The sequence below is a fragment of the Eschscholzia californica genome, unplaced genomic scaffold, assembly GCF_041429995.1.
Source record: "Eschscholzia californica isolate CP2 unplaced genomic scaffold, dmEscCali1.0.p SCAF_3, whole genome shotgun sequence".
Taxonomy (NCBI): domain Eukaryota; kingdom Viridiplantae; phylum Streptophyta; class Magnoliopsida; order Ranunculales; family Papaveraceae; genus Eschscholzia; species Eschscholzia californica.
This window is the reverse complement of record NW_028238420.1, coordinates 45,206,039-45,221,939: the sequence shown is the minus strand read 5'-3', so window position 1 is coordinate 45,221,939 and position 15,901 is coordinate 45,206,039. Positions and strand designations below refer to the sequence as shown.

General features: G+C 36.2%; 2 protein-coding genes across 3 annotated transcripts; one reads left to right on the top strand and one right to left on the bottom strand.

Moving 5' to 3' along the window:
* The first annotated feature begins 6,105 nt into the window (after positions 1-6,105).
* On the top strand, positions 6,106-8,606 carry LOC147550799 (ras-related protein RABA1f-like). Its single transcript, XM_086667439.1, has 2 exons — positions 6,106-6,567; positions 7,866-8,606. The coding sequence occupies exons 1-2, from the start codon at positions 6,350-6,352 to the stop codon at positions 8,296-8,298; spliced, it is 651 nt and encodes a 216-aa protein (XP_086523565.1). The 5' UTR covers positions 6,106-6,349; the 3' UTR covers positions 8,299-8,606.
* A 409-nt stretch (positions 8,607-9,015) lies between these two features.
* Positions 9,016-12,876, bottom strand: LOC147550798 (RING/U-box superfamily protein). 2 transcript variants are annotated; one of them, XM_086667438.1, is made up of 7 exons: positions 12,538-12,876; positions 12,248-12,358; positions 10,475-11,378; positions 9,932-10,320; positions 9,742-9,840; positions 9,489-9,656; positions 9,016-9,396 (listed from the first exon to the last, which is right to left on the bottom strand). In XM_086667438.1, the coding sequence occupies exons 3-7, from the start codon at positions 11,349-11,351 to the stop codon at positions 9,235-9,237; spliced, it is 1,695 nt and encodes a 564-aa protein (XP_086523564.1). In that variant the 5' UTR covers positions 11,352-11,378; positions 12,248-12,358; positions 12,538-12,876; the 3' UTR covers positions 9,016-9,234. The 2 variants fall into 2 exon arrangements, with proteins under 2 accessions (XP_086523564.1, XP_086523563.1); XM_086667437.1 differs by having other exon boundaries at positions 12,534-12,837.
* Positions 12,877-15,901: the final 3,025 nt, after the last annotated feature.

Genomic DNA, 15,901 nt, shown 5'->3' with positions numbered 1-15,901 from the left:
TTTCTCCTCCCACCATCTCTCTCACCACCCTTTCTTCACATGCGAACAGGACTTAATCACTTTCTTCACATACTTATGTTTGTTACGCAACAGAAAATTTGATAAAGCTTTAAAACGTCGACTAAAACAAAAAAAATTAGAAACTCTAAAAAATAGTGAAGCGTTTGGATTTTGAGCGGGAGACAGACAGGAACTTGACAAGAAACGGGCCATAACCAAGGGTAGGTTATACAAAGATCTTTATTAATTAGTCTTATGTGTCTAGAGTTTTGCATTTGAGACACAAAAGATTTAAGGATCTCAATTTTCGCCAACTAGAAATGAGAATCTCAATTACAACTTTACACGTAAGACTACTTGATAGAGTTTATTTTTTCTCAGTTTTGTGTTGGAGATGCTCGTAGATTATTTACATCAATAAGTTTATTTGAATTCAAGAAACAGTTGCTTTTGTAAGCCTATAAAAGGCCATTAAAGATAGAAATAAATTATTTAAGTTTTAATAGTAATTAAACTGACTTGAAAGCATCATTTGTTTACTGTTGGAGGAGATAAGAACTGTCCGGGGCCGGTCCTAGGACTAGGCGATCCAGGCCTAATTTGTGTTGGAATCGGAGTCGATTTTGGCTCGACCAGACTGGTCAAACTCAGAAACGAAACGCATCGTTTCGTTCGTCTCGTCGAGCTCTTCAATTTAGAGCCAAGAATTACTCAAATCGGATTCCGGATGAATGAGAAATTCAAGTTTAAAGTTTGGACGAAGATCGGTTGAAATAGGGACTAAAGCGTCAAGTTGGATAAGTTACTTTGGGGACCGTTTGAGCAAAGCACGCACATCCTAATCTGGACGGATGGCGTTCAATGCGCGGGATACAGATCCAACAGTCGCGCATGTGAGGCTGTCAGGATTGCTTCGAGCATAGCGCAAAAGCGTTGGATCCTCGTGGATCCAACGGTCCGCGTTAACCCCGCGTCGGGACACCCTCGGGATCTCTCTAGATCTTCATCTAAAGGCATCGGTTTAGCTCTATTGGGCATGGTTCGGGACAGAACCAATGAAATCCAACGGTGGGCGTTTCTTCCTTGTTTTTTAGCCAGATCGTTCGCACCAAAACCTTGCCGCAAATCCCAGTTATTTAACTAACTCTTTGTCTAGAGTTGTGTCCCAAAAACTAAGGGATTTGTCCCCAAACATCAAGAGATGTGTCCCATAATCAAGTGCCTACTCGATTCATATATAAACTACCTAAACCCACTTCATTTCTCACATCAAATTCATTCTCTCCTTCTCTTCTCTTCTCTTCTCTTCTACCAATTAGTGTTCTATGTGTTGGAATACTTATTGGGAAGTAATTCTAGTATATCTAGAAAAAAGAAGAAAGAAGTTTCGAGTGAATTTTTAAGGCGTCTAGAAGATCGTCCGCATAAGTCCAGGAGCTCATAATATTTACGAAGGTTCGTCCGCTTTCAGAATATAGAAGTATCATCTTAAAATTCTGAAAGGAAAGTCGTTGTATCCCGAAGGCATACAAGGAAAGAGACTCTATTCTCGCCACGACTCCATTACTCTCGTCTATCTCGGCTAATCCGAAAGAAGGAATATTGATAAATCATTATTCTCTAACTCTGTAAGTTAGAGAAAGGAAACTATGTCTAAATCAAGCCAAGACAGAGAGAAATCGACTTATCAATTACTAACCAGATGAACAACAATCTTAAGATATTTTATTACGATTATTTCTCTGGTTTAAAGAAATTGATTTGGTTTATTACTGTGTGTTTCAGAAAAATGGCAAGAACAAGAACCACTCTACGAGTTATTCCGCCTAACACCACGAACGGGGAAAAACCAGAGAAGTTCAAGGGAACTGACTTCAACTGATGGAAGTTGAAGATGATGTTCTACCTAACGACATTGGGTATGGTTAAATACTTAACCAAAGAGAGGCCCACCCATGCAAAAATAGAGGATGAGGCGCAACGTACCGCTGAAACAGATGCATGGAAACAAGAAGACTTCTTGTGCAAGAACTATATCCTGAACAGTTTAGACGACGAACTCTATAATCTATATTCGGTTATAGAAACGTCTAAACAACTGTGAGACACCCTTATCAATAAGTATAAAACTGAAAATGCGGCTGTCAAAAAGTTTATAGTAGGACGATTCTTGGATTTCAAAATGACTGATTCAAAACCAGTTATGACCCAAGTCCAAGAACTACAGAGTTTCCTACAAGAACTACAGGCAGAGAACATGATAACGAATGAACCTTCCCAAGTTCGAGCTCTGATCGAAAAATTACCCACAGGGTGGAAAGACTTCAAAAATTATCTCTGCCATAAGAACAAGGATATGAGTCTTGAAGAACTCATCCTAAAGCTTCGAATCGAAGAGGGCAGTCGCATTGCTGAGAAGAACTTTAAAAAGCTCTCTAATGTGAACGTCGTAGAGACCGGTCCAAGTAAGAATTCAAAGCGTAAGCATCCACCTAAAGACGGTGGAAAGTCGAAGAAAATGGGCAGGTTCGGCCAATGTTATAACTGTGGCAAACGAGGCCATCTAGCTAAGGATTGTCGTTCCAAAACCGGCAAATGACCAAGCCTCGCTGGTAGAAGACACCGAAACTCAGAATCTATGTGCTATGATTACTAAAGCCGAATAAGTGTCTAAGAAACTTCTTAACTTGAACCTCTGTGCAGTGGTATCTGAAGTTAACTTGGTTAACAACCAGAGAGAGTGGTGGGTCACACCGGAATAACTCGTCACATTTGTGGTGACAAAAGTCTTTTTTCTTCTTATAAAGAAATAGCCGAAGGAGAGACCCTGTTCATGGGAAACGACTCGACCACCCAAGTCGAAGGAAAAGGGAAGATCGTGCTAAAATTCACTTCGGGAAAGGAAATAACTTTGAATGGTGTACTCCATGCTCCTAACATCCGAAAGAAATCTGGTTTCTGGTTCTCTTCTAAGCAAGAATGGATTCAAACTAGTCTTTGAGTCAAATAACTTCGTCTTGTCTAAAAATGGGATGTATGTTGGGAAGGGCTACTTATGTGGGGGTTATTTAAATTAAATGTAACCTCTATAATGCCGAAGATGTCTATTATTAATAAAATTAATAATTATGTTTATATTGTTGAGTCTTCCAATATTTGGCACGAAAGACTAGGACATGTGAATAATAAGTCATTAAAGAAATTAATGAACTTGGAGTTGATTCCGAAAGTCGAAATTGACACAAAATGAACATGTCAAACATGTGTAGAGTCAAAAATGACTAAGACATCGTTCAAATCAATAGAACGAATCACAAAACCTCTAGACTTAATTCATAGTGATCGTTGTGATTTAAAGATGGTTCAAACCAGAGGTGGTAAAAAGTACTTCATCACCTTTATCGATGATTCCACTCGGTTTTGTTACGTTTACTCACTAAGGAGTAAAGACGAAGCAATTGAAAAGTTCGAGCTTTATAAAACCGAAGTAGAAACTCAACGTAATAAAAAGATTAGGGCCTTGAGAAGCGATCGAGGTGGAGAATATGAATCCCCTTTCGCCGAGATATGTGCGAAGAATGGCATAGTTCATCAAACGACGGCTCCTTATACACCTCAACAAAATTGTGTAGCAGAGCGGAAAAACAGAACGCTAAAAGAAACGATGAACGCTTTCTTCATAAGTTCTGGTTTACCTCAGAACTTGTGGAGGGAGGCGATATTATCGGCTAATCACTTATTAAATAAGTTACCCCATAGGAAAACAGGTAAAATTTCTTATGAACTATGGAAAGGAAGGATGGCATCCTTTAAATACACGAAAGTGTGGGGGTGCCTAGCGAAGGTATTAGTTCCTCCTCCTAAACGGGTCAAGATACGACCTAAGACGGTAGACTGTGTATATATAGGGCCCGCAATGAATAGTGGCGCCTATAGATTTCTAGTACAGAAGTCTGAAATTGAGGATATACACGTAAACACCATTCTGGAATCGAGAGATGTTAAGTTCTTTGAACACATCTTTCCTTTCAAACAGAATTCTGAAGTATCATCTGAAAGTAGAAACGTGTAAGAGATGAGGAAGAGGAAAATCCAGAAACATCTAAAGAAGGTGATATGGAAAACGAGGAAACAACACTCGGACCACGAAGAGGCAAAAGGACAAGAATAGCTAAGGCATTTAGTCCTGATTTTCTAACCTATATGGTAGAAAATGAACCTCAAACTTTCGCAGAAGCAACGGCTACTCCAGAAGCTCCATTCTGGAAAGAAGTTATTAACAGTGAAATATAATCCATCATGCAAAATCACACATGGGAGCTAGTAGACCTCCCACCGGGTTGTAAGGCTCTAGGCTGCAAATGGATTTTCAAAAAGAAATTGAAAACAGATGGATCCATAGACAAGTATAAAGCGAGACTTGTCGCAAAGGGATTCCGACAAAAGAAGGGTTAGATTATTTCGACACTTATTCTCCAGTTAGTCGAATCACCTCAGTAAGAGTGTTAGTAGCTATAGCATCCTTATACAATCTGGAAATTCATCAGATGGATGTGAAAATCGCTTTCTTAAACGGACAACTCAAAGAAGAAATTTACATGAACCAACTAGAAGGGTTCATAGCTCCGGGTCAAGAAAAGAAAGTGTGTAGGTTAGTGAAATCACTATATGGGCTAAAGCAAGCTCCAAAGCAATGGCACTTAAAGTTTGATGACACATTACTATCAAACAGATTCAAGATCAACGAATGTGATAAATGTGACTATACGAAGATCACTGCTAAAGGATGTGTTATTCTATGTTTGTATGTGGATGGCATGCTAATTATGGGAAATAATTTACATGTCATTAATACAACTAAAAAGATGCTTTCAAAACTTTCGACATGAAAGATTTAGGGAGAGCGGAGGTCATTCTTGGAATTAAGATTTCCAAGACGGCTGAAGGGATAAGTTTATCTCAGACGCATTACGTTGACAAAATCTTAGACAAATTCAGCAAATATGACGTAAAAGTGTCGAATACTCCGACGGGGAACAAACATATGTATAAGAATCTGCCTAGAACATAATAGTTAGACAGAAATTGCCTATAACACAATAGTATACTCAGAATTATACCCGGGAACAAATATATGTACAGGGAACAAATTGGTGGTCAGGAAAGAAATCAATGATAAACTACTAAGCTAATCAGATCCAAGAATGCCCCACTACACCCAATTTTTTACTGTAAATTAATTTATTAGGGTTGCACGATATTACGTATTGTAATGAAAATATAAAGTTAGTCATATTTGCCTTTTTCTTCCTGGGGTTTGTTCTCCGCCACGGAAAATTGAAAATCAAAACACATTCATAAGAAGGCATCAAGTAAAATAGGGTGAAGAACAAAAACACCGAAGTCTTTAAAGAGCAGAAACACAAAACTAAATCTCAATATTTCTTCCCCAAATCAACAAAAGGTCATTGATTTGGTTTTTTAACGAAAGCAAGAAGAGGAGGTTGAAGAATGAAGAGGAAACTTACGATTTCTAAGTGTTGTTTATTTGTTCTTCGTTGATTAGTGGGGAAAAAGGAGATTTGAAAAAGATTAAGGGTTTTTTTGTTTTCTTTCTTTGATTTAGATCTTGTTGATATTGGTTCTTCAATGGTAAGTTTCAAAAAGGTCTTTATAGGTGTCGTTTTCTTCACCATCTGCACCAACAAAGGGAAAGATAAAAGAGAAAGATGTTCGGTTTAGGGTTTTTTTGTGTAATATTGGTAAGAGAGTAGGAAAAACTTATTGTTTTGAAATAGATTGTTTGTTGTAAATGGCTTTGTTGACGAGATTCTAAGCATTTCGATTGAACTTTATTGGAGTCGAAATGAGGAAGACAGAATGAGAACTTCTAGAGTTTCGAGTGATTTGTAGAGAGAGAATAAAATTTCTTAGTAAAATGAAAGCTGAAGATGGGACGGTCGCCTTAACGGGTCTTTTGAAAACTGAGTGACATTTCAGTAAATACCAAAATAAACAAGGTGGTTCTGGTCTTTTAATTTGGAAAACCTGACGTCATGGACGTGCCAATTCCTCCTAAAATTATTAGTGGGCGCCAATGACCATAAGCTGGGGGTCAATAGTATAGAACTCCCTCCTCCTATAAGTAACATCATTGTTTCTCTCTCTTGTCTCTCTCGTTTCTCTCTTTAGTGTCGAGATTGCAGTAATGGAGATCCACATTTGCTAGTAAAAAGAGAGAAACTGTCGAGTTTGACATCTTGAAAACCCTAAAATTTGACCTTTTCCATACCTTCTCATCTTTGCTTCCCCTTTTGATAGACGATCGTAATTCAAAACCTAAAAGGAAATGGCATATAGAGCTGACGACGATTATGATTATCTCTTCAAAGTCGTTTTAATTGGTGATTCAGGAGTTGGAAAATCCAATCTTTTGTCCAGATTCACCAGAAATGAGTTCAGTCTTGAATCAAAATCCACTATTGGTGTTGAATTCGCTACCAGAAGTATTCATGTTGATGATAAGGTCGTCAAAGCTCAGATTTGGGATACTGCCGGACAGGAAAGGTTCGATCTCTTCTTTTCTTTTCTCTCTCTATCTCTACTTTCTCTCAATTCACATGTTGCAATTGTGTTCTGTAGATCTTGAATTACCCTAATTTTGTTTTCCTTAGACAATTGTACATCATAGATAATCTTTTTCAGATCTGGGTTCTAGTTTTCTAGATTTACTCAGTCAAGGATCAAAATGGTAGCTCAATTAGGTTTATACATCTAGGTTAGGGTTTCATTTGTGGTACATTAAGTGATTTAGGTGAGAGATTTAACATTTTTTAGAAATGGACAGTCATACCAGGAATCACACTTAGGTTTAAAAATTCCATCTTTATGATGAATTTTTCTTTATGACTTCACTTTGCTGTATTTTTACTCATGGGTCAATCACAACCCATGACTTTATTTTGATGTATTTTAGCATAAATGCTTATTTCTTCATTCTTTTTTAAAGATCATAGGTGTTTATCCATAACTTAGTGAACATCTCACATTGCAATATCAATAGATTTTTAATGGTCTGAAGCATTAGACTATTAGATTTGATGATAATCCTCCTACGAAGTAAAAAAACAAGAAGAAATTTTACTAGAAGTATAAGAAACCAGTTCCACAAGGATTGAGTTTAAAATGCCAATCAGAGCTTGGTAAGTGATTGCAGTATAAGGTGCATTTGTGATGGAGAAATAGTTTGCTTTGTTATTATTCGTGATGATGCAGGGACATTATTTGGATTGGATTGTGAAATTTTGGTTAACCATTAACGTTATGAATATTTTGAGGGATCTCCTAGTTAAAGCTGGATACTTTTGTTGGGTTTTCTAGGTTAGGTTCTCCATGGCTTTGCCGAACAATTTGAATGGATAAAAATGGTTTATAGTTGCATGGTGTATAGTAAATTTGTACCTTTAAATGAAGCCAATTTGGGTAACAAAATGTACTTGTAATTAGAATGAGCATAAAAGAGTGTCACTTATCTTGTTAGTTCTCGTCTATGAATCTTTGGACCATAAAAGGTATTTGAGTAAAATGATGTTGTTCTCTTCTCTCACTTTCTATTCTCATGTTCAAAATAGTGTCCTTCATACTTTTTGCATTTTATAGTAGTAAGCTCTTGGCTGATTTACTATACAATTAGCATAACCTAGTATATTAGTTCATGTAAAATGTGATTGATATTCTCTTAATTGTATCATTTACAAAAGATACTCGGTGATAAATGCTTACAGATTGGACTCAATTTGGTTAGAGAAAGTACTCAGTTAATCATCTATTAATCTTGTTCTCATTTTTATGTTAATTTGCCAAAGGTACCGTGCAATCACGAGTGCATACTATCGTGGAGCAGTTGGTGCACTACTTGTCTACGATGTCACGCGTCATGTTACATTTGAGAATGTAGAGAGATGGTTGAAAGAGCTTCGGGATCACACTGATACAAATATCGTGATCATGCTCGTTGGCAATAAAGCAGATCTTCGTCACTTACGAGCTGTTTCAACTGAGGATGCCAAGGCATTTGCAGAGAGAGAAAATACCTTCTTCATGGAAACATCAGCATTGGAGTCTATGAATGTAGAAAACGCTTTCACAGAGGTTCTCACTCAAATCCACCGGGTTGTTAGCCGGAAAGCTCTTGATGTTGGGGACGACCCAGCAGCATTGCCCAAAGGACAGACAATTAGTGTCGGTGGCAAGGACGATGTATCCGCAGTGAAGAAAGTCGGCTGTTGCTCTGCCTAATCCTCGACAAAAACGACCTTAGGAGGTAATTTTCTCTGCTGTCCTACCAACGGAGCTTCCAATTCCATATCGTATTCACAGAGTGTTAACTGATATTTTGTCGTGATATATTAAGACGTCTGAAGTTGTGTAAGTTGAACTGAAAAGTAATTTGGTTTTATTCATCATCCATAGCAACTTCATGCTATTTAGTTAGTTCTTCGTCGTTTTCCTTACTGTATTACTTATATCTATCGACAGGCACAGGATTATGTTATATTTGATTGTTTTCGACTATGAATGGATTAGGCCAATCTAGTTTTCTCTTATGTGTAATCATATTTTGATAGTCAGTTGTCTTTCATCTGCTCTTGTTTAGGACTATAATTCAGACATATGTAGTCTTTTAGCTCTGATTTAGAGTTAGAGTTCCGTTCGAGGTTATGATCAGTATAATGGATTCAAATTGCTTTCATAAAGGAATTTTCGAAGTTATGATAAGAACTAAACTTGCTTCCAGTTACAAACTAAACATTGTTGTTAAGATGTACAAGTAAAATATTGTTAGTGAAGCCAAGTACAATAACCTCCTATAAATCTCCTTCATTTGTCGCCTTTTCTTAAGAAATTCTGCGCTCCAAGAACACAAACTCTCAAGATAAATGGCCATGAGAAATTAACACATTTAGTTGATATAGAGCTATTATTCTTCAACAACTTCAAGTTAAATAAGAGAGATCAATAAAGAGAGTTTTATATATAAAGAGAGAGAAAGATAGACCAAATACTCTTAGAGGTCCAGAAAGAAACAATGAATGTTTTAGATGAGCAGAGAGAGTTTGTGTTTTATCATCTTTTGTATATACAAACACAGAATAAAAACTCAAATTGGGTCCTCTGCTGAAAACCACATATAGATTAGTAGTACTAACAAACTCAGTTTGTTAACTCATCCCTTCATTCCTTCTTCTTGGATTCTTCGATTCCTTCCCCAGCCAAAGCCGGCATTTTGCAGACAGGGCAAACGTTCTTTACCAATAACCACTGCTTTATGCAGTCTACGTGATACTCGTGCCCACAATCTAGGGTTCCAATCTTCTCATCATTCTCATACTCAACCTGCCATGTTCAACAATTCAGCTTTCAGAAACACATCGGAAGAGTAAGTTGTAACAGTGCCGATACAAGAAAAGTTGGAGAACGAATATTACCTGACATATAATGCAAGTCTCAGTTTCCTGATCGATGCTACTTGACCCATTCAAAGACAAATAAGTAGCAGAAGGAATATGAAATCTCATCTTGAGATGGCGTAAAATGGTTTCTTCTGACAAACCAGTTTTAACATTACCAATACGTTCACCTAATGCCAGTAGTTCCTGCAATTTTGCATTCAATCTTCTAATCAATGCTCTCGAATGGAATAATTTAGGCCCTGATAGATAATTTTTTCATGATAATTACCTCATAAGACATGTCATCTATGTCGAGTCGCATATCTCTATGTTGATCAACCAAATTACCAACTTCATAAAACCCTGGAAACTCTAGTATCGCAACCTCCTGCAGTCACCAGTGATCGAAGTTAATATCCAAGCCCATGGAATAAACAGCATCAGAAAAGTTTCAAAGTGGAAAGAGGATAAGAACATACGTCTGCTGATAGGAACCTAAAATGCGGATTATTTCTGCTTTCTGGATGCGCCCCACTTCGAGGGTGTCTGTATATCCTGAGGCCATTGGGAGGTAAGGTTCTTTGATGTCTAGGCCCGGCTTCCAAACCATCCCGAGAAGGATGTAGAGGAGGACTCTGTTGTAAGGGATTGTTCATTGGAGGCCCGTAAGGAGGAGGGAATGGTACTTGGGCCTGATAGTTGTGGGCTCTCATTGCTTGGATCGGGTGAGCTGGGTGATGATGATGCATATGTTGGGGCATGGGTGGAGAATTGAAGAGAATTCCAGGATTTCTACTAGTTGTTGGGTCCTGATATCCCTGCCCACTCATGCTCATAATATCTGAAAACCCGCCATTAACGTTTCTCCCTGTCAACAAACATAATATCAGTTTCCGGTGTCGCTTTTCATCTAATGGCATTGATAGTTCTTTATCCAAGAAAGATAAATTGATATATATATATATATATATATATATATATATATATGGGTTTACTATATACACCAAGAGATAATAAAATACCGTGTAAATAAGGTACAGCACGAACGTGATTCCAGGTTGAATTGATTCCATTTCTGCCATTATTCCCAAACTGCTGTTCCACCCACGGACTGGTAGTTGGGTGAAACGACTGACTGATATAATTCCCTTGAACTAAATGGTTCTGATTATATACCATAGCAGAATCCAACTGAATACCTATACTATTGGATCTTCTCACACTTCTCTCAGATGCTTCTTCAACGGTTAGGAAGCCGCGTGATCGGTGCTCAAGCGGAATAAAAGCTTCGGCATCCAAAAAACCAGTTCCTGTTTCAGTTTGTTCTTCTCGATTCTGAGACTCAGTGTTGAGTTGCAAACCTGAAGAAGATGAACTTGAGCTTGCGGAACCAGTAAGATCGAGGTGATTTACTAGATTTCCTTCTGCATTCTTTCTCTTTCCTGAATTTCTAACACAATCCATGAAATAATTATTCCTTTCATGTTCATCTAATTCGACACCCATTACTCCATGATTGCTTGAAGATGGTAACTGGCTAGAAGGAACTTGGTTTAGTGACACAGGATACACCCTAGTAGAAGAAGAGTGGATCATATACGGATTATAATAGCTTGATTGTGTAGCAACACCTAAATCGACGTTTGAACAGTGATGTTGAAGAGAGTTATACTGCCCCCCGAAAAATAAGTTACTATCATGATGACCTGGCATGTAGTGAAGATTGTTATTGCTTGTGCTTCCAGAAGCCGATAATCCGGGGTGGCCACTTGTATGTGGAAAATCAGCAGCATTGCTCAATAACATGCAAGGTTCAGGAGGGTGATGACAAACTCGACCTTGTTGATCCATTTCCAACTCAAGCATCTGATTTGTGCATAACATATTCCGTTGACCCATTTTTGTCGAAATTTTATAACATGAACCCTGAATTTAATCACAATGTGGTCAAGGCCACGTCCAAACAATGAGTCCATGAGTGTTAAAGTAAGGTCGAGAGAGAAAATGTTAGAAGTATACCAAAACATTAGTACGAAAATGCTAGAGCTAAAGCAAGATACGGTGTTTAATGTCCTAATTCTTTACCAATGAACGTATGTATTAAAATTACCCAAGTGTTGAGAAACAATGGGTGTTCAAAATCAAGCATAAAAAGGTAATAGAATGACATTCTCGATATATAATTCAAACATGTAGAAAACAAGCTAAGAACAAGACCGAAACCCCCATCACAAACACCTACATATGCCATTAGTAAGCCATCTTGATTATGTTCTATTACTTGTTTCTTTTCCAAGTTGTTGCCTCTTACTCAAACAAAGTATCGTGTATTACCGAAACATAGAATGGATATTTCTACCCTATTTAAGCACAAATTTGATATAAAATCATATAATCCAATGATAATGAATGATATCAACTAGGTAAGAAAAAACAGGAACTTTGTCATGAAAAGTTACTATCTTGCAATTATCAAGAGAGAGAAAAATCATGGATGAAGAATTTAACAGTGGGTACCTATCTTTCACAAAAGTAGGGGGGAAAAAACCCTAAAATCGAATTCTTTTAGAAACATACTCCAATTTAGAGTTTTACATGAAATCAAAACCACTATGATAACTAGTAATTAGAGAGAGAAAGAGAAAAGGGTTATAAAGGAAAGCAATGTAAAGCCATCAATTTCCATTATCAATTAACCTAATCACATGTAAAATCATTCCAAAAATATGAAAAATGTTTCATCCTAACATAAACAAGAACTAAATTATAACCAAAAAGATCATCAAAAATGTTACCTTTAATAATCAATCAGAATCCTTTTTTCCTCAACCAAGAAACCCAGAAACGGTTCAAATTATACCGAGATGTTTATTAACAAGAAATTAAAAACAAATCTCGACCCTTTTCTGCAATTAAACATCAAAATTCATAGTTATAAACCAGAAAACTTTAATTGATTACCCCCAAAAGCTCGAAACTCAAAATCATCAAACCTTTCTTAGTCAAATTTAATCTTCAAAAAGAAAAGAAACCCTTGAAGAATTGGAAATGATGAAACAAACCCAGGTTAGGAAAACTTACCTACCCAAATAATGGTGAAGAACACCAGATCAATTCATCGATAATCTAGAGAGCGAAAGAGAAGAGAGCGAAAGAGAAGAGAGAGAAAGAGAGGAGAGAGAAACAGGAAGAGAGAGAGAGAGAGAGATGACGATTAAAGAGAAAAGATGACCAACGGCAATAATATAGCAAACTTCTATTCTATCCTTACAAAAAAGAGTTTGTAAATGACAATTAATTATTAATTTCTTTGGTTGTCCTTCCTCTTTTATCGATTTAGCAACTTGGTCCTTATGAAATTTCTATAATATCCCCTGTCCCTCTCTCTCTTAAAACAACTAAAACCCTCTTTGTTAACCTAAACAAACTAGTTTATGATATTTTCTTATTTTAATCTATGGTGTTGGAGCAAAAATTGTATGCTTCAACTAATCTATATAATCCTAATTATCGACCGAATTTAAACCCCATCCAAACTATTGGTTGGTTTTGCCAAGTTCGAAAATTTATATTTGAATTTATCTAAATTTTTAAAATTGAAATTATCCAGATTGCCACGTAAAGTTTATTACTACTAGTTATTAACGACAGTTACAAAAAAATGTTAAATTGAGTCACCAGTATTCTGTAGTGTTATTCATATTTTTAACGTAACATAATAAGAACGCATTATTTTGCCAAACAATGTTTTTTCCAATATTTATTTCTAAATTCGTTAAATTTATTTTATTTAATGTGATATTTTATTTGATCTTAACAACCGTCTATAACTTAGACATAAACTTTTTGCAATAGCAAAACTACATCAATTATAATTATGTATTTTTTAATATTTTCCATGTTTTTAAACCAGCTATTTAAATCGACGTATAAATATCATATTGGCGTTTCCATGCAAATTGTGTGCAAAAAAGAAAACTCAATGACCCATTACACCCCTAAATTTAATGTTATGATTAAGTGATTTTTTTTCTCTTCTTGATGAATTATTCTTCAAAATAGACAAGTTAGTTGTACTAAGCACGGCAATTAGACTGCCGCCCAAAACCCACATGAAGAAAACGTTGTGTTGACTTGTATCAAACTGTTGACCCTAAAAATTAGGTTTGAATGTGCAGAATTAGGTTTCAATGTGTTAACCTCGTGCTTTTGTCCATTGTAGCTTGGCATGATACACCATTTTGACCCATTGGAAGTCAACATATTATATGTGGTTGACTTGAAGGAAGTCCATTTATTCTCTTCCTTTTAGTCAATCTCATTTCACATTAAAAGAGTCAATTTGTCAAATTTAAGTCAAAATTGAACCACCCTTATTTCTATGAAGTAGTGAGAATATATCTTCATGATACGCGAATATGTGACAGTACTTTTGGAAAAATTGAATGAAGAAAGGGACAGTTTGTTTAGGTCAGAAACCAAAAAAGTACTAAGTAAATTGAGAATAAAAGTAAGCTAGGTTAAATCCAAGCAATGAAACATGGATGAGTGATATGTGAAATAGTAGATTGAGAAGGATGGAAGAAAAAGAAAGGAACAACTTGTGGGTGAGGAACAAAAATCATAATAAGAGTATTCTAAAGAAAGAAATTTTAATGACAAAGTTACTAGTGGAAGAAGAAATACCTTCCGTCTACTGGTTGAAATACAGTAAGAGAGAGAAAGAAAGAGAGTAGATGTTGATGCAAGAAGAAGGTATAAAGATGGTCTGTCTGCCCTTGTACCTGCTCCTAGCTAGATAAGTTAGCTTACTTTTTAATAAAATATTTATCTAACCTAGCTTTAAATTAATTAAGAAAAATCACATATATTTATGGCCAGCGCTTTTGGGAAAGCTAAATAGTTTCTGGGGTGTGATATTTTAAAGGGAATATGTAGAATTTTAGAAATTTTCCGGGGAAATAAAAAAAACACTCCACCTCACCTCACTCTCTCTCCACCTCACCTCTGTCTTCTCCAGTTAGGTCGCCGGTCGGAAAATTTTCCGGCCGGCGACCATGAACAGAAAAAAAAAAATTTCACTCTCTCTCTCTCTCTAGAAACTCCGGCGAAGGGGCCCTTCGCCGGAGTTTCTAGAGAGAGAGAGTGAAATTTTCTTTTTTTTTAATGGTCGCCGGCCGGAAAATTTTCCGCCCGGCGACCTAATCGGAGAAGATAAAGAGGTGAGGTGGAGAGAGAGTGAGCTGAGGTGGAGAAGTATTTTACTTTCCCCCTAAATAAAATTGACCAATTTTTTACCAAGTCTTCACACCCCGGAAACTATTTAGCTTTCCCCAAAGCGCTGGCCATATTTATATACGTAAGAATTCATTTGAAGTTATTTATTTTGATACATCTAAAGAATTTAATTGAAGTGTTTTTAGCATCCTCAACTTGGAGAGATGGTTGAGATTCTTTTGGAGTTTGGACTCAAAATATGGAGTAGTAACTTATACCTTTGTATAAAAAAGGAACGTGATAAAAATAATGGACATTTTTTTCTTTTCTCGAAGTTTGTACATTTTTTGTGCTTGGTGTCTCTTGTTACATTATAATAGTCACTTTTCCCTACATAATTGTTTCAATAATAACCATGTTATCTATATTACAAGAGATAAGCACTGAAATGTATTGTCATAATTGTCTTTACTTCTTCTTTTAGTTATTATTAATTGTTCCTCTCATAGGTTAACAAATACTATCAATCATAGTTTTTGATAAAATTAATTTTATATGTCATTATTCTAAATCGATGTTATACTATAATATAAAGTCATTTTCTTACCATAAATGCATTTTCTTTTTGGAACTCCAAGAGTACCCTTCCATTTCAGCAAAAAAAAGAAAAGAGAACCCTTCTAAATGGGCGCCGCGTGGATAGTTTATTTAAACAGAGAGAAATGCTATTCATCTTGAATTCTTGATCAATATATAAGCTTGTTGTGCCATTAAAGGGAAAATATCGGGTAAATTATTTTGACAATCTAGCACCCTTGTAAATTTAACATTGTGAATTAACTAGTTAATTAAGCATGTTTAATGAGACAAGAGCACCTTGGGCGTCCGGAGTTGATTAACCTCACCATGTGCTTAACTCTCTTTCTCTCTCTTCTTTCTGTTTTGATTTTTTCTGTTAATGTATGGTTTCTTAAATAAATTATTGACAAAAGAAAAGGTGTAACAATGTAGAATAAATTGGACCACCTAGTTCTTTAAGAACTATTTCATTGTGTGTTATCTCCGTTCAACAACCACCTCCCACCACCCTTCCAACCTCTTTTTCTGTCTTTCTTTTTTGGCATTATCATAAGATCGAAATTGTGTTAACCCGTCTGATCGTCTCTCGATCTGGATTACAGTACAAGAGTTCGAAAGATTCTGGTAGTTCCCAATAACAAAAGAGAATTGAG